The 19367-nt window shown below is 36.6% G+C and overlaps 1 protein-coding gene across 1 annotated transcript in view; it reads left to right on the top strand.

The window, feature by feature from the left end:
• Positions 1-19367, top strand: part of Epha6 (EPH receptor A6) — a 956551-nt gene that overhangs the window by 768711 nt on the left and 168473 nt on the right. The window contains exon 13 of the mRNA XM_036203471.1: positions 5605-5666. Within this exon, the coding sequence (XP_036059364.1) occupies positions 5605-5666 (62 nt within the window). The remainder of the gene's footprint in view (positions 1-5604; positions 5667-19367) is intronic.

Here is a 19367-nt window from a genome sequence, read left to right as displayed (position 1 = left end):
GAGAGAGAGCAAACAAAATACTGCATAATTCCAATATACAATGATAAGTTGTCATCCCCATTACAAATGTCAGGAACTAGAAGTACAGCTAGAACAAGCAGGACCAAACAAGAATCAGAGCTTAGCACAGCAAATAATCAGCACATAAAGAAGCTACACATCATCCTTCATCAGGGCATCATGGCATCAGCTGGTGTCCAGCAGCCCTTCCAGCTCTATTGCCTGTGGAAACTGGGGTCTTACTTGGTCAGATTCACTCAGTACCTACTGATTTCCTCATTGAATGTCCTACTTTTTTGGCATCTCCTCTATTGTGACTTACAATTCACAAGCATCAATCATTGGCTTCTCAGTTCCTCTTTGCAGAGAAACTGACCCTGGAACACACTGCTTGGCCTCAGTGGCTTTCTATATGCAAGCCTCTACCACCCTCATCATGGCTTACATTTTCCACGCCTGAAAAGCAGTACCAAAGAGACCAAGTTCTACTGCCCCTTAGCCTGGCTTACTTACGCCACAGCTGCATTAGTATACTATACCTTCCTGCTTGAACATGGGAAAATGCCTCCCTAGGAAGACGTTTCTAACCAAGTGTTCTAAAACCCTTTTTAAAGGTATTCTATTACCTAATGAATTTATACTCATATCCAGGATCTTGTAATAGGTGGAGTTTTGCTCTAGGCACTTTCTCAATTGCCCCAGCACACACTCTATGCTCTGTAATAGCTCTAATCTCTTCAACAGTTACAAATTGTACATTCTTTGTCTGCACCTGCCTTTATTGCAACTTTAAAGTTACTCAGATTCCTTTACTTGCTGAACTACATTTATACTTCAACTGTTTTCACACTTCATTTTGCTGTCTCCAACTATAAATCTAAGAGCAGTGAGCAGGAACCACAGATGGTATGCCACCTTGAAATGTTCACCCCCAAACAGCTCAGTTCATCATTTCTGAATTCACCTTCATTAAGATGTTCAGGACACACAGAATACAGAGATCCTTTGCTGAAGTGGGATATGAATGGCTTCCAGTCCAATTCCTGATAAAGTCCTCACTGAGGGAAGTGTAACAAATTGTGGCAACACAGTTAGAGCCAGAAATCACTGTGCTAAACAGAATAAATTCTGCATTCTCCATTCCAATGTGCAATATAAAGTGGTATATCTCAGAGAAGCTGAGAGGATGGTGGTTACCAGAATTTGGGATGAATAACAATGGTTGGGTGATCAGTGGAGAGCACATTACCTAAGAACAAGAAGTTCTGATGTGCCATTTCACAGTAAGGTGAATATGATGTACTGTATCTTTCAAAATGCTGGAAAATGACTTTGAATGTTTTCACAATGAAAAATAAAAAAGGTTTGAGGAGATAGATCTTTATCCTTATTGAAATATTGCACAATGTGTGCGTATTGAAACATCACATAGTACCCGATAGGTGTGTAATTTTCAAGCACCAGTATTAGATTAAAGTATTAGGTTAAAAGTAAATTAAATTTTAAATTATAAATTTAAAATAACTTAAGAGTCAAAGTCATTGAGAATGAGTTTTGTTTGGGAGAGGTTCTGATACTTAAGCAGGTAACATTTTAAAAGTAAAATGGTTTCCCAATTTTAGTTGTTATCATGTGAATAAAAACAATAATTTAATATATTGTATCTTTTCAGATTTATAATACCCATATCTGTGGAAAGCATTACATGGCTAAGAAAATTATTTCATTTATTATCAAACCCAGAAGAGATTATAATTGTAATTCCCTATCTATAAAACCAGCAAGGAAGAAGAATAGATGAAATAACCAGCTTAGGAAGTACTGAATTGCATGTGGGTAGAAAGAATATTGGCATTCTGTCAATCCAAGTTATTGCTGCAAGTTTATGACCTGGTAGACAGAATATAGACATGATCGAATGTTAAATAAACTAGAATGATTTAAATCTGTAATAGAATTCTGAGGTTGTTGAGATTTGTTTCGATGCTTCATTTTACTGGCTGCACATTAGAAATTGCTGAACTGATTCAAAACACCACATCCGTCACAGACTCATTACTTATATAAAAATGGCAAATGTCTGTAATCCTTGTCTTTCACAAATCTTTTCTGAAGAAAACCTATTTCACCAGCCAAGTATTCTCTGAGAATTTTATAAGAAAGTAAAAGGATGCCTTTGTTTACTTTTTTAAATACTATCATAGAATAGTAGAGTCTTATGATCATATGGATTCTGCATACCTCCTTTATCAAAGTCATTATAGGGGTTTGGAAATACATATATATACATATATATGCATATGTATAGACATGTGTACACAAACACACATATATTCTAACTGAAAGAAAATAGTTATTGTTGTCTATAATAGAAAGTGATAAAGGAATTTTGTAATTATCTTCAGAATACAAATAAGTAATTTTTCAGATTTTTATTCTTATGTAGTTAAGACTATTCATAACAACACCTGGCTATGTATATATTTTATGATCTTGAAAACAATAACTTTACATAGTTTGGGAGTTGTAACATCAAACCAATGAACATTCTTAAATTAAGTGGTAATTTTGAGAACCGACAGAGGTTAAAGCATTCTAGAGTATGCTCATTGTCTGTAACACAATTCAGTCACTAGGATGATGCTGCTGTATGAGGCATTTGGGCAACAGACTAAAATTTACTAAAGGAAATGAGCTCAGATATTTTTGAAAATTTAGAAAAGGAACCCACTACTTCCAAGTATATCTTCTAGGAGCAGTCATAGTCTTAGAATATATGACATATGATTTACATATGTAATTGTACATATTGAAAAGGCAAGTCAAAGAGGGAATGTGTCCAAAAAGCTTCACTCACCTAAAATGGAAAAAAGAATAGCAACCAAATTTTCATAAGTTCCTTTTTTTCTATGTATTTTTTTCACAAATGCAATAAGGGACCACAAGTTTGCCTTTAACCTTCACATTATAACTACATATTTCCTGTAGAAAACCATTAGGAAATAAATTACAGATTAAATTCTAACAGTAGTCTGAAAAAAAACAAAACAAAACAATTCTTCAGTTCAGCCACTCTCAACTAAGGATTCTGCATAAAATGTAAAAGAATGGCTCAGAAGAAGTTTCTAATTCACAAGAAACTGTGGAGTCTTCATCTAATTCCTTATCATTCTAAATGAGAAGTGAAACTTGTCGCTGGTGGATTTTAAGACTGCACCTACAAAAGAGTTTTAACTAAAAACTAAGCCCAGAGTACCTTGTATTCACACAGTTAGGAATCTTGCTGAAATAATTCAGTGTTGATTTCAAAAGGATAGGGAAATCTGCAAGAAAAGGGAAATTGATTTTATGAAGCACCTACTAAGCTCCTGTCTATGGGAAGCGACTTGAGAATCACAGTGAATGAGAATACGAGTCTCTACAGGAAAAAGACAAAGCAAGACAGAGGCCAGGCAGAGCACATCATAGCATACACAATAACAGTAATGGGAATCTATTGGAAACGTGAGCATGAAGGCTTGCAAGGATATACAGAGTTTAAGTTCTGGAGGGGGGCACATTGTGGGGGTATTTCAGAGAGGAGCAAGTTGAGAAATAACTCTGACTGATGAATAGCAAAATGGAACACAGAACTGAACAGAAGAAAGTGGTAGGCGGCTGGAAGAACCAGCGTGACAGTGTTGCTTAGGAAAATGTCCTTCACTGGAGAGAATGTTTCGGCAGAGTGTACTTAGAGATATGATCCACTCATCTCTTCTGAGATGCAGCTATACCATAAAAGTTCAACAATCCAAAGCACCAGACAGGATGCCTACTACTGGCCCTTGCTGACTTTTGGCTCAAGAAACATACTTGACTTTTCTATCCCTCAATTGCTTTATCTGTGTCATAGGGATGTAGCAATACAAGGAAGTGTTTATAAGCTCTTTGATTCTAACAAAACTCACATTGTTGAGGAATATACTTTAAAATGAACACTTGACAGCGGTGGGTAGGGGCTATTATAGAGGTATGAAAAATGTAGAGGGGGCATAATTCAGGTACCTATAGCAGTAACTCCGCATTCTGCCTTAGCACTCACAACTTGAATATTTGCTCAGAATTTGGTGTTGAGATACAAAAATAGCTTTTGATTTTTTTTTCCACTTTCTTACCTAAGTGTTGGCATTAGATTGCTACCTTATGGCTCTCTGAAACCAATGGACAAATAGAGGGCAGAAGGACACATTTTCAGGCTCCAAACCAGGTATTCTTGATCCCTGTCTATAAGAGTGCTGACAGTTCATCTCACCTCTAGAATTGCCGATAAAGTTCTTTGTTCATATAGAAAAGATTAATAGCTTTAAGGGCCATTATAGAACATAAGTTAATATTCTCTCCAAATGGAAAATTTCCTTAGGTTTGAATTCTATGCATGATAAATTGGGGGCTTCATTGCACCTTTTGACCTTTAGCTCATCTTCCTTTAAAATATACATTCAAATGTAAAATCTAGCATTTGCATACATTGAAGCAATTTATGATGGCTACCCTTTCTAACCTGCAAGGTTTTGAGTTCAGGAACAAAGGCTTGAATTACGAGTCCAACAGTTTCATACTTGGCATTGGCATAGTTTCTTTCCAGATCATTTTTGTGTGTGTGTCCTAAAAATAGCTATGTGCCATTCAGATTGTATCATCAAGAATTCTAATCAGAAATAAAAAATGTAGAAGGAAAAGTAAGCATTGATAGATTCCTATTTCAGGTAAATATCATTTTCCACTCAATTGAAATTTTATCTTTTAAGCCTGTGCAATTGGAGAGAGCAATACATTCCTTTCTTTGAAACAAATCAAAGTTATTTATGTCAAATATTCTACCTAATAGAGATGCATTGGTAACTGTAACAACTGGTGTGATAAAAGGAGAAATAAATGACGCTCTGTTTCTGATCTTTGCTTCTTCACTAGACTACAAGTCAGAGTTATCTGTTTTTCATGTATTACTGTCAGCCCTCTGCTGATCAAATCTGTATCCAATAAAGAGATGACTAGGCATGGGTGTGTGATATTCATCAATCTACTGAAAATTATTCTGCTTGGAAACCCTTAAAAGCAGTCTATGTCTGATCTTTTATAAGTAATCAAAGAGGATTTGTGAATTTCCCCTTTCTGCTTTGATTTAGAAATAATTTCAGAACTGCCCACTCTAAGTAAGGAAAAAACATTCTACAACATCATGGAAGCCATGCCACAACTGTGAAAACAGAAGCGATGCCTGCTTAAATGATGACTTCAGTGTCCTGGTTGTCAATTATGGAAAAACTAGAGGGAAAAAAACCCACACAATCTATAAAAACAATCGCAAGACATTTGTAAAACATGTTTAATTCCTTTGTAACTCAGATTGTAATCCATGTCCCTTTGTGAACTCAAAAAGAAATAATGTTATAGAGGGGGGAAAAAAGGAGAAGCACATATGAGAACACTTTCATAAAAAAGGTTGGAAAGTGAAGTTCACATTTTAAAAATACAAAGAAGTTAGCTATGGCAGCTGGAAATCTCTACCTGCAGCACATCTCTCTGTAATTGCTCTAACTATGTGTGTTCTTGGCTCTCTTTTAGGACGACCAGTAATGATCGTGGTAGAGTATATGGAGAATGGATCCCTCGACTCCTTTTTGCGGGTAAGGTGCTCTTTCCTGGTGCCATTTAAATAATCTATTCTGAGATCCATACTTGAAATCACTCATCATGAATTAATTTCTATATAATGTTGCATGGGGATTCTGTGGAGAAGGGCAGCATTTTCTCCAGGTGCATTTCGCTGGTTCTATGATGCAATAAAGCATTATTGAGGGGACAGGATGCACATGTAATAATATATAATTGATTTCTCCTATAAATTTACTTGCCATATTAATGATTATAACATATATATATATATATATACACACTAAATGAGTCTACTGTCAATTAAGAAGTAAAAATAAAATTCAATTGCCACTTATAGCTGTTCATGAAGCTGTATTTACAAATTTAGTGTGATATTTTATGCATTTTCTAAAGTGCTGAGCCCTTACGTTGCTGTCCCAAATTCTGCCAATTTTGTCCCTCATGTTCATTCGGCTGTTTAAAGAGGAAAAGAACAAATAAGATTCCTTTAGCAGTGATATCTTTTAGAATAAAAATCGAAAACTCATTCTGTTTAAGATGACTTCACATGAATATATAGTGGAACAAACTAAAGGTAGCAAAGTCTCAACATCATTTTTCAAAGTGTACTCATCACATGTTAACTTTTAAAGCACCACAATATTCTTGGAAAACACATATGGATAGTGAAAAATGAAATAAAATATAAAAGTATTCACTGAAGTAGATGTTTCTATCCCCAGGAGAGGTGATGTACTTGCATGCTGGTGAACTCTTTAACATATCCACCCAAAGGCATAAGTAGTATCTGTGCTTATGAAATGGCTGAGTTTTTTTTTTTTTTTTCATTTAGAATGTGTTTTTCTTTGTATTCCCACCTCATTTTCTGTCCCGTGCTATTTAGATATTTTCCATTTGCATCTGTCTGTCTCCCGTGACCTCATTTCCACTTATTTTGCCTGATTCCTGTCCTCTCTTTCCAACTGCTCTCAATGTTGGCAGGGACAATGTCTCAGTCCTGTGACTTAGCTCGATGTCCAGATTCAATCCCTGAAGCTGAATTAAGCATCATCTTCAGGCTGTAATAAATAGAAACTACATCCACAGCACACACTCTTGACCAAGTGTGTTCTTTAAGGCAACATGAAATTTGTAGGTTGGGGACATGAGCTGTTTGTTCTCTGTTGTAACCATTTCAGAATATTCTACCTGTAAAGTTTATCTGTAAATGCTCTAAATTATTTTAGAATAATTTATCAGGGACACCTATGAGGCATGAAATACATGTACACTTATGTCTTTTCATTATTTTTGTTCAAAATTTGGATGTCTATGTCTGTTAATCCTAGCTCTGCCTCATATTAGCTGTAGGTTCTTAGACATGATGGTAGCTTTCCTGGATCTCTTCTGGTCCATGTGTATAACAGCACAGTAAAAAGTACCTTCCTCCTATAGTTGTTAAAAAGAACTTTATTGACTGGTGTAAAGTTTATAAGAAAAGATCCACATGTAAGTCTCCATGACTCCCAAAATGATGCTTTTCTCTGCTGTGAATTCTCTTCATTGAGTTGATATGTGATTCTCCTTGTAAGGCCTTGTCAACTCTGCACATGGTGGGCATTGCCTCTGCATATGCATGCTTCACTAGTAACAATTATATCATTGAAGTATACAAAGAACTCTAAAAGATTTAGAAATCAAATAACCTGTTTGATAAAGGGGCTAATGAAGTAAAGAGATGGTTCTCAAATGTTAAATGGCTAATAAACATATTATCCCTAGACACTGAAGAAATGCAAAACAAAACAAAAAAAATACTACCTTAAGTTTTCTAGGTATACATAGATATATTTCAGATAGATAGATAATCTTCAAACACTTCAAAGACTTACAGAATATGGCATTTAAAATGTTTTAAGAACTTACACCTTTTTGGACATTGAGACATGTCTGCTCCTGGTAGCACCAATGTACTTCAGAGAAGATGATGGGTATCAAAAAAACTCCATATGGAGTTTGCTTTCTTTATAGCAAAAGTCAGCCATTTGGGCAAGAAACTGTACTTGCCTGGACTGCTTGACAAAATGTTGTATCACCAAATGCAAATAGACTAGATACAGTATCTCTAATTCTTGCTTAATAATTGTTTGTTACATGTAATTTTACTATATTAAAGTTAAAACCTTCTTTTTTGATTAGACAGAAAAGGGGAAGTACTGTGGAATATCTTTCTGTATGCTGTGAATATATGTCACTTTGATTGGTTGATAAATAAAACTGTTTTGGCCTATGGCAACACAGCTTAGAGGCAGGTGGAAAATGCAAAGAGAGAGACAGGAAGAAGAAAGGAGAGGTGAAGAGAAACTAGCCACAACCAAAGGAAAAGCAAGATGCCAGCAGACTGGTAAAGCTATGTGGTAAAATATAGATTAATAGAAATGGGTTAAGTTATAAGAGATAGCTAACAAGAAGCCTGCCATAGGCTATGCAATTGGTAATTAAAAAAGAAAAAAGGATCATAAGGTAGCCTTCAATTTTTTTTTTTTTGAGCTGAGGATCAAACCCAGGGCTGTGTGCTTGCTAGGCAAGCACTCTACCACTGAACTAAATCCCCAACCCCAAGCCTTCAATTTAAAAACAAATTATTTATATGTTTATTTTGCTTGCATGTATGTCTGTACAGCATTTGTATAACTGGTACCTAGGGAAGCCAAAAGAGGGCACAGGATTCTCTGAAAGAGGAGCTACTGGCAGTTGTGAACAGTAGTACTGGGAATCAAACCCAGGTTCTCTGTTAGAGCAGTCATTGCTCTTAACCATTGAGCCATGTCTTTGGCTCCTAAATTTTATATGAATCAAATATTAAAATGCAAGCAATAATATGATGACCTTTTAAAACTCATGTCCCTCACAAACATTAATGAATACAATCCTATCTAGTAGAGGTCAAGTAGTGGTGATCCAAACATAGTGACCAAGGTGACTGAGACCATTCCTTGGATAGCTGTGTGGAGAGTACCTAGCTCTTTGTTTTAAAATCACCAAGATGTCTCCATGTAACCTGGAAATGAATCTTCCAATGAGCCATAACCACAGACGTCATACCTGGTTTCATTAGTAACAGTATTTGTTAAATAAAGGATATTCAAATTTAAAAAAAGATTCTATCTCACCCCAGTCATTATGGCATGCATAAAGAAAACAAATAGCAAATGATGGGAAGGATGTGGACAGAAGGGAGCCCCTCATACACTGCTAGTATGAACATAAACTCATCCAGCCACCATAGAAATCCATATGAGGTTAATCAAAAACCTGAAAATGGAATCACCATATAACCCCACTCTACTCTGTGGTGATATTGTGTTCTCCAAAATATTGTGCACCCTAATAAACTTATCTAGGGTCAGAGAACAGAACAGCCCTAGTACAGAGGTCAGAAAATGATGGCACACACAGCTTTAATCCTATCACTTGGGAGGCAGAGATCCATCTGGATCACTGTGAGTTTAAAACCACTCTGGAAACAGCCAGGCATGGTGACACACGCCTTTAATCCCAGGAAGTGATGGCAGAAAGCAGAAATGTATATAAGGCGTGAGGACCAGGAACTAGAGCTGGTTGAGCTTTCAGGCTTTCAAGAAGCAGTTCAGCTGAGATCCATTTGGATATGAGGGCACAGAGGCTTCCAGTCTGAGGAAACAGGATCAGCTGAGAAGTTGGCCAGGTGAGGTTGGCTGTGGCTTGTTCTGCTTCTCTGATCTTCCAGCATTCACCCCAATACCTGGCAGCAGGTTTGATTTTATTAATAAGACCATTTAAGATTCCACTTACACTACCCCGCTGTGTATTTATCTGAAGGACTCACTCAGTACGTCCCATAGATATTTGCACATCAATGTTTCTTGCAGCACTGTTCAAAGTAGTTCAGCAACAGAACTAACCTATGTGTCTGTCAGCAAAGGAACAGCTAAAATGTGGGGTGCATAGCCAGTGAAGCTTTTTTGGTTATAGACAAGGATGAAGTATGCCGTATGCCAAAAATTGGATATGACTTAAGATAGTCACATTAAACTCATTGTCATCTCAGAATGTCAACTATCACATTTTTCTCTCGTATAGTGTCTTAGTTACTGTTCCATTGCTGTGAAGAGACACCATGACCAAGGCAACTATTATACAGAAAAAAAAACATTTAATTGGTGACTTGCTTACACTTTCAGAGATTTAATCTATTACCACCATGGCAGGAATCATGGTGGCTTGCAGGCAAATGCTTGAGCAGAAGTTGAGAACTACATCCTGATCCATAGGCAGAGACAGACTCTTGGCTTACATGGGCTTTTGAAATCTCACAACCCACCTCTAGTGACACACTTCCTCCAAAAAAGTCATATCTCTTAATCCTCCAAATCTTTTCAAATAGTGACACTCCCTGGTAACTAGGCATTCAAATATATGACCCTTTGGGAGACATTCTTATTCAAACATTGGTGTCCTAGATTTTACATAGATGCATAAAATCATATCTGTGTATGTGACCTAAAAGTCAATGTGAAGCTGTCTAGGGAAAATTTGAACTGATGAGAAGAGGGGAAAAGTAGAGGTCAGGAGGGAATATAGGGTGATAGTGCAGTGTACTTTATATACGTGTAAGAAACTGTCCCTATGTAACCCAGTACTAGGTACAGTGAATAAATTCCAAAAGGAAAATTAATTATTAACATTAAGATAGCAAATTGTAAAAGTAGATATATAAATCCAAGTAGTTTTTTAAAGTAACTATTAGGAATGCTTTCAAAAGCCTATAAGCATGATGAATTTTTCTTCAAAATAAACAAAGAAGTTTACATGATTAAAACATAAAAAGAATCTGGGCATGATTGCTCATACCTGTAATTTCAGCAATTCAGAAGCTTAGGCAGGAGGATTACCATGAGTTAAAGGCCATCTGGGGCTACATAGTTAGCCCTTGGCTCAAAATATATTGAAAACATTCAAAAGGACAAAAATAAGAATAAAGGCAACCATGGCCACTAACATCTTACCCTTCTTTAGCATCCTGTTCCCTCCATGCTATGATAACTCTTATCCAGGAGCTCCAAGTGTACCATATAAACCCATGTCAACAGTGGGCACTCAATTCTCCTTGCCAACCACAAATAAAATATCTAAGTATATATATGGCCCATAAACTCTGAAAAGCTAAGTCATTTTTCCAACCACTGCTTTAGAATTTGATAATCACAACTTCTGTGAGCACAGAAAGTAGGCAGGCGCTGAATACACTGCAATGTGGGGGAGCCAGACATGGCTCATTAATAGCCTTCTGTGCTTACTGGAGGCTGAAACATTTCCCTTTGGTCTCCCACACTGTCTGAAAATCACTTCAATTTGCTATTTTATTATGAAGGAGTTGTAGCACAACTAAGTACAAGATTGCAACCCACTTCAAGAGCTGGTGGCTGGCTGGCTGTTACGTTGCTCCAAATTCATAAATCTAATGCTATTTGGGTTCTTGTGGAAATTTTTCCTGATACATATTACCAGTGGGGAATGTCTGGTCAAGAGTTCAGATGGGTGTGAAGAAAAGAGAATGGGTATGTGTGTAACTGCATGTGCTTTTGGTTTAAAGATACAATACATCACACCTTAGTGAGGAAATCGTAAATCAGGCACAATGTCACAGGGTTTTCTGCCTTTCATAATGGAATATATTCATGATAATTAAGTGTCATTTTATCCCTACACAGTATCACTTCAGTGACACAGATGAATTTCACAAATAAGTTTTACAGTACTTTAGTGAATACTCTCAGTCTCTAAACCTGACAACTTTCATTTTATAACATGGGTGTAGCTTCTTTGTCATATCTATGAGACATAATCTCCCAGCACACTTACTAGTCCTCTGGACATTCCAATCTTTCTGCCTCCGTCTTCCACTGGGTTCCCTGAGCCATAATTGTAGCAGTTACATTGTGTATGTATCAATTGGGACTGAGTACCTCCTATTAGTGGGTCTCTACATTTTGATGAATCATGGATTCTGTAATGAGCTCCATCTGTTGCAAAATGAAGCTTCTTTAACGCACTCACCTGTGCACACAAGGATACGTGCAATAGGGTATTATTTTAAGGTGTGTTGCTTTTGTTTATAATGTATTGGTTTAACTCTGTAAAGCTGTGTTACTTTGCCTATCTAAAACACCCAATGGTCTAATAAAGAGCTGAACAGCCAATAGCAAGGCAGGAGAAAGGATAGGTGGGGCTGGCAGGCAGAGAGGATAAACAGAAAAAATCTTGGAGAAAGAAGAAGAGCTAGGAGCCAGAGGAGGAGGACTCCAGGGGCCAAAACCCAGCTACCCAGCAAGCCACGGAGCAACAGTAAGATTTACGGAAGTGTGCGAATGGGAAAAGCCCAGAGGCAAAAGGTAGATGGGATAATTTAAGTCAAGAAAAGCTGGCTCGAAACTAAGCCAACCTAAGGCCAGACATTCATAATTAAGAATAAGCTTCCATGTGTGACTGATTTGCAGTTAAAATTATACTGATTTGGGAAAGCAACCATAGATGTCCCTCTAAGATCCATGCTCTCACTAGTCACTAGCCACAGATAGTTGGCTAAGTTCATAGTACCAAGCATGATTTTTCTCTTGCTGAACAAGCTGTAAGTTCATTGAGACAGCTGTTGGTTACCACCAAGATTTAAGTGCCACTTTTGTACCTTTAGTTCAATATATTGTCATGATATTCTTTGCTGCGGTTCATAGGCATCACCATGGGTAAGATGACTGATCCTTTCCTCCCTTAGCAGATTGCATATAGCCTTCTGGCACTATGAAAAGCAGTCCTTGGGAAGGAGGCTTTCGGGGTAGATCCAGTTCTGAGTCCTATATCAGAAGTACATTGTATCTTCAGCAGTAAGGACTCACCTCGGAGTTCAAGGAAGGCAACCAGGGGCAGTGAAAAATATTATTTTGAAAACCTCTGGGAGTCACTGGAACAACAACTTGGAAAGAGATTTCTCATGCTTGGTACTGGGGATTTTGTTAAATAGCCTATGGTTCTTGGGGGAGTATTATCACCCTATGGAGTTGTGTAATGATATAATTATATCTAGTATAATGATATAATCTAGCATAATGGTAGAACTTCCTATAATAAACATATATATGTGTGTGTCTTCATTTAAATATATATTTGTATTATTGTATGTAATTTTAGGTAAAAATATAAATAATATGATTGAAACCCAGTATCTGTTAGCCAGTTATATCTACATAGCTCAGCTCCTGGAAATCATCATTCTAATTTCCATTCTTAAAGTTATTAAATATGTTATATAATTTATAACAAAACACATAGAAGGACATCCTGCATATAATGCAGTACCAACAATGTCATCTGAAATAGTATTCTTGTATGTTTCAGAACATCTCACTAAGAATCTCATAATTATCTTCCAATTCAGTCCTTCCCTTTTTTTAATCAATGGTTTTGTTTTCTCTCATTAAAAAGACCTAGATATACCTCAGGAATATGAGTGTTTAATAATGCATATGCACTCATATCAGCATTTCAAAAGCAATGTGAGTCATTTGAAGTGCTCCTTGAACAAATGCAAAGCAAATATTAATTTAAAAAATTAAAGGGATCTTTTAAATATTTATGTCCTCAAATTATAAATCTAGTAAAGATGGCATTTTACCTTATGCTAGTTATTTATTAAAAATGAGAGCTGGATTTTATTAGCATACTTTTCTTGAAAATTGTGTGTGCCTGGTTATATTCATGCAGAGGCACAAGAATGAAATTAATCTGTATCATAGTCATTTTATGTTCAACAGTGAAAAAAATTGCACTTATTCACCAATAATGCTTCAAACCATAAAAGTTATAGTTGAATCTTATCTTAATTAATTTTAAGAGGAAATAGGTGAAACTTGATGCAAAACAATGTTATTATTTAGCATATCTGTTACAATTTAGCAATAAAATGATCTAAAATTACTGTGACAATAATTATTCAATTATGGAAAGCATGGTGTACTAGAACCTATATACAAGGCAGGCTTGAATTTTCTGGTTCCTTTTATTTTTTTTATATGAAGTGGATCTTTACTTTCTTAGCTTTCTCTTTGACATCTTAGGTTCCTGGGTGACTTTATATATTTTTAAATTTATACAAAATAATGGATTTCTTTGTGTCATTTTCATACTTGTCTGGGGTTTTTTGTTGTTGTTTTTTAATTAAGTATTAAAGTATCAATAGCCAATAGCCCCAATTTGTCTCATTAGAATTTTAGTGCCATGATTTGTAGTATCATTCATCCTGTTACCATGAAATTAGCCTTTATTGGTCTGCTTTCTATTCCTCCTTTTACATATAAGAAATTATTAATTTGAATTTCATACATGAGCACTCTAATACAATGTATCATTTCCACCCTTTCCTTTTTCCCTCTAAACGCTTCTGGCATCATCCTCATTCCCTCTTGAATTTGTGATCTCTTCTGTAATTATCACTTTGAAATATTTATACACATATACAAACTATTGAGTCCAATTGGTATTTCTCATGTGTACATATGTTACGGCTGATTGCTCACTGTTGATAGAGATCCAATGCGCCCTCCCTTAGCATCCTCTGATTTTCTGTAACTCTTTATCTAGCAGTTTTACACTGGGAAACTTTCCCCATCCATGCTGACATGTTGACTGGTGTACTCCTCTACATGTCTTCTGAAGGCAGGCATTTTATTGAGAATTCATAGTTGTAACATCTGTATCAAGTCCAGAAGACACTATTGGTCACCAGTCATCCTGGTGTTCTGAATCTTACAAACTTTTACCGTTGCCCTCCCTGCATCCAGGATGTTCCCTGAGCCTTAGGTGTGGGATGTAGATGTTGTAGATGTTCCCTCTTGTACTACGAACCCCACCATCACTTATTTTCTGTATCTTGACTACTTATGCATTTCTGTAGTACTCTCCCATCTGCTACATAAAGCAGATTTTCTGATGAAGGGTAAAAGCTGCACTTATCTGTGGGCATAAGGGTAAGTACTTAGAATATAGTTGAAAGCTATATTCATTTAGCAATATAACAGTAATAGGTTCTCCTCTGCAGTATATGACTTCTCCAGCCTTCTTAGAAAGGTTTACAGTAAAAGACATGAGATCCCTAAAACTGAGTGGGCCTTAAATCTAGCTAGGCAGCCCTTTGGTTACCCATAAAGCATGTGTTGCTATTGCACCTATGAGAGTATCTTGTCAGGTTGGTCATTGCTGTGGCTCAGAGGTTTTCAGCTATAAAGAAATGTTGATAATGCTACCTTCAGGTACTTGCATAGCACCTTCTGGTATTATGATAGCTAGCTCTCAGGGATGAGGCTCCCAGGTTACTGTAAGCTTGATGGCTCCAACTTCTGTGACAAAAGTATATGATGTCCAAAGAATTAGGGTTTAATTTCAATTTCTGGGAGGCAACTAAGGACGATAGCAATGTTCTATATTGTCTTAGAGGGTCTCTTTGATCTCCTGATCAACAATTGAAAGAAGATATTCTTTGCCTGGTACTAGGGTTTTTGTTAGATACTGTATGTCTCCTGAGGAAAGCATTACCCCTCCATCAGTGGTAACTCTAATACCGTGGGTATGTGCTCCCCACTGCTTTCCCCCATTACTCCTTCACAGATGCACCTTGATCCTATTATTACACCTCTCTATAACTTTTTCTCCTCCTCTTCCCTATGGTCACTTTCTACTTTTCTGCCTTTAGTTAGATACTCAAATCTAATATACAGAGCTGTGGTCCACAAATAAGTAAGAATATCCTCTCTGGAGCTGAGAAAATACACTTTAACTGCAGAGGGAGGTAGAGTGTTATACACATGGAGAGGAAATATATAAATAACACAAGAGTGGTTTTAAAAGCCATAAGGATATATTTTGTCTCATTTGGAGAATCTCTTAGACTCTGTCCAACAATTTAAAGGGTGGGTCCCCATGTCTAGAACTGTTTTTTTTTTTTTTTGTTATAGTCTATGGCTTTTGGGAACAGCATTACCCATACATGCATACATGTGTATGTGAGTGTATTTTCTATGCATGTACATATGTATGTATAGTTTAAATGTAATTACTCCACACAGGCTGATAATACTCTTCCCAAAAGCCACAGACTATAACTAACACACACACATACACACACACACACAAAAGTTCTAGACATGGGGATCCTCCCTTTAAATTGTTGGACAGAGATAGGCCAAGAGACTCTCCAAACAAGAGACAATGTTGCTATTGTCCTTACTCGGTTCCTAGAACTTAAAGGTATGATGCTATGGGTAAAGACACCACAACCTTCAGACACAGAATTTGGGAAAAACAAGCCAGAACTGACCCAGAAACTTCATCCCTTGCGACTAGCTCATAGTATCCCAAGAAGCTATGCAAGCTGCCAAGGGAGAAAAGCAATTAATAATCATACCTAGTTGTAAAAGCTACAAATGATAATGATGACTGGTCCAATAAAATATTTACCAGAGTAAAATAGGAGAGCTAACACCTGGTTAGCTAAGGCCCTATTCAATAGGAAATCCATGCAGGGTGCTGTAAATGTGTGCAATTTATCTATCCATGAATGGAGAGGTCATAGATCTTAGAGAAGAACCCACTACTGCCATTTTTAAAACAATATTATTTCTATCTGTATTTTAAATACTTAACCTTATGTATACACATGAGTGTAACTTTCTTCCTTTTGCATCAGATGGTGACTGTTGCAGAGATCCACAGCTAGTCTGAGTGCAAAGAATAGTGACCATAGGATTCTCAATCTTAATTTATGCATTTAAAACACATCACCTACACCTAAGGCTCAGGAATAGTCAGGGAAGAGGGGGCTCAAAGATTGTAAGAGTCTGAAAACCACAAAGTCTGCTGTGATGTAGTATCTTCTAGACATAACAGGGAAGCTGTATCTAGCAATAATAGCAGAAAAAGTCATGAACTCGAGAGGGAGTTAAGGAAATGATGTAAATATAGTACTCACATACAAATTCCTCAAAAAGTTAAAATTAGAAAGAGACAGAACATCTTGTGTTTGTCTTTCCAGGTCTGGGTCATTTCACTCAGTATAATATTTTCCAGTTCCATCCATGTACCTTAAAATTTCATGGTTCCACCCTTTGAATAAAATTTTATTGTGTATATGGACCACATTTTTATTATTAATTCATAAGCTAATAGATGTCTCAGCTGACTCATTTTCTGGAGGAGGCACTAATATGAAGGAGTTACAATGAATGAGCATGGGTGAACAGGTGCCTCTGAAAAATGATATTAAGTCCTTTGTGTACTATGAGCGGTATACCTGGACTGTATGACAGATAATGTTCAACTTTTTGGTGATTCTTCCCACTAATTTCCATAACAGCTGCTCCAGTTTGCAATCCTACCAATGATGACAGGAGTTCCCCTTCCCTTTATCCTCAACACCTTTACTTTCCTTTCTCTTTCACTCCATTTAAAATTAGTTCACATGCATGAGCGTTTCATCTGCATTCATATCTGTGAACTAAGTATATGCCTAGTGTGCAAGAAGGCCAGAGAGAGCATTGCATGCCCTGAAACTAGAGTGACAGATGGTTGTGAGGCTCCATTTAGATACATAATTGAAACTGTATCATCTCTAAGAACAGCTCTTAACCAGAGACACCTGTTCAGCCCCATCAGTTTTCTTGATCTTAACCATTCTGACTGGGATACTTATTGATTGACATACAATGTAAAATTATACTTGTAAATAGAGATATTTTATATACCTATCTGCACTCCTCTATGGTCTTCCTTTTAGGTTTCAATTATACAGGAGGTTCTGGATTTACATAACTAGATATGGAGTTCCTTGCAAACATGCACAGACATAGTGTACAATTCCTTCCCAGAGTAATACTGTTGTGCTTCAATGACACTCTGCCCAACTACAAATGCAAACAACTTTTAGTTTTCTTGGCTTCATATAAGAGCTGTACACAGTATGTTACATAGATTATGTTCATGAAAACCTTACCAAAAAGTTTAAAAAGAAAAAAATCCCAAGTTTAATAGTAAGATTGGTAGGTTTAAGTTACATTATATTCAAATCCATTTTAGGTTCTTAAATGTAATTCTGAAATCTAGCTGTCATGCTTCACAAATCCATATCTGCTTTTCTTCCTACACTTTGTAGGAACAGAAAAAAATTACTTTCAGTTTCTTCATAATTGAAATTTCTGATTCAACCTGCTGCCTTCTTTTATCCATAACTAAAAATACAACTTTCTAACCTGAATTCAAGAGTCATGATGACCACCACAGAATGCTTTCAGATATTTATTAAGCATTCATACACATTTAAAGGTTTTCAATAGGGAAACTACAAAAAGATTAACAGACTTTTCAGTAGAAAATAAACAATGACTTTTATTCATTTAGTATTTTACTGGTCTTTCAAACCTACAAATAATTCTAGCTGTTTCATTTTGAGATTCAAGAACATGCTAAACCGTCATGGCATGGCCAACTTTCTGATTCACAAGCACATCAGCACTGGATTTTAGCTTTAAACTTCAGTCATAAAAGTAGTCCTCCATGGACTGCCTTCTTCAAAGTCGCATATAAATAGACTGTTTAGAACTCAGAATGCATTTTCCCACAAATATCTCTCTGAAAGATATCACATAAGTCCCTAGATAGACCCATAAAAGTCTCTTTTACACAGAATTCAGCTAGAGGAGGTAACATCCAATAGGAAATGGGGCTAAAAGTTTACTGTAAAGATGGGAAGAAAATGCTTTCCTCCCTTCTAAACAATCTTCCCTCAGCAAAATTTTCTTCAAGGTATTTTTCTGTCATATAGCTCTGTCTTCTTGTTCATTACCTAGGTCCTCAAATACTCAATCCTTACAATTCTTACTGCTGTAAATCCCTGTGGTAACATGACCTCTCCCAAACCCTTCTGCCCCAAGGCTAGACTTGTCTCTATTTTTCCACAACTATTTTAACTACATCTGATCCAGATCTAAGCTCTCATCTGTTGTTTGTTTTTTGCTCTTTTCTCCTTTGGGGGGCCTACCACCCACCTCCCAAATAAATCACCCACAGAGGTTTATTCTTAATTATGATTGTCCAGCCTTAGTCGGCTTAGTTCTAGCCAACTTTCCTTAACTTATCCTCTCTACCTTTTGCCTCTGGACATTTTCTGGTCTCTTATATCTTTAAATTTTACCCTTACTCCATGTTTTGCTGTGTAGCTTGGTGGCTGGCCCCTGGAGTCCTTCTCTTCTGATTGTTGGATCTCCTCTTTCTTCTCCATCTCTTTTCTTCCTTTCCCTCCCAGATTTCTCCTTCTATATATTCTCTCTGCCTGCCAGCCACACCTATCCTTTCTCCTGACTTGCCATTGGTCATTCAGTTCTTTATTAGACCATCAGGTGTTTTACACAGGCACAGTAACACAGCTTCACAGAGTTAAACAAATGCAACATAAACAAAAGTAACACACCTTAAAATAATATTCTACAACACTTCCCTTTTTTGTCTAAATAAAGATGAAAGAGTTTTAACTTAAACATTAGTAATGATGTGGGATGTTCTCTATGCTGTGAATGTGTTGCTTTGATTGGTTAATAAATAAAGTGCGGATTGGCCAGTAGCCAGGCAGGAAGGATAGGAGGGACAAAGAG

The sequence above is a fragment of the Onychomys torridus genome, chromosome 12, assembly GCF_903995425.1.
Source record: "Onychomys torridus chromosome 12, mOncTor1.1, whole genome shotgun sequence".
Taxonomy (NCBI): domain Eukaryota; kingdom Metazoa; phylum Chordata; class Mammalia; order Rodentia; family Cricetidae; genus Onychomys; species Onychomys torridus.
Note: the sequence above shows the minus strand (reverse complement) of the source record. Positions and strands in the feature narration are given on the sequence as shown.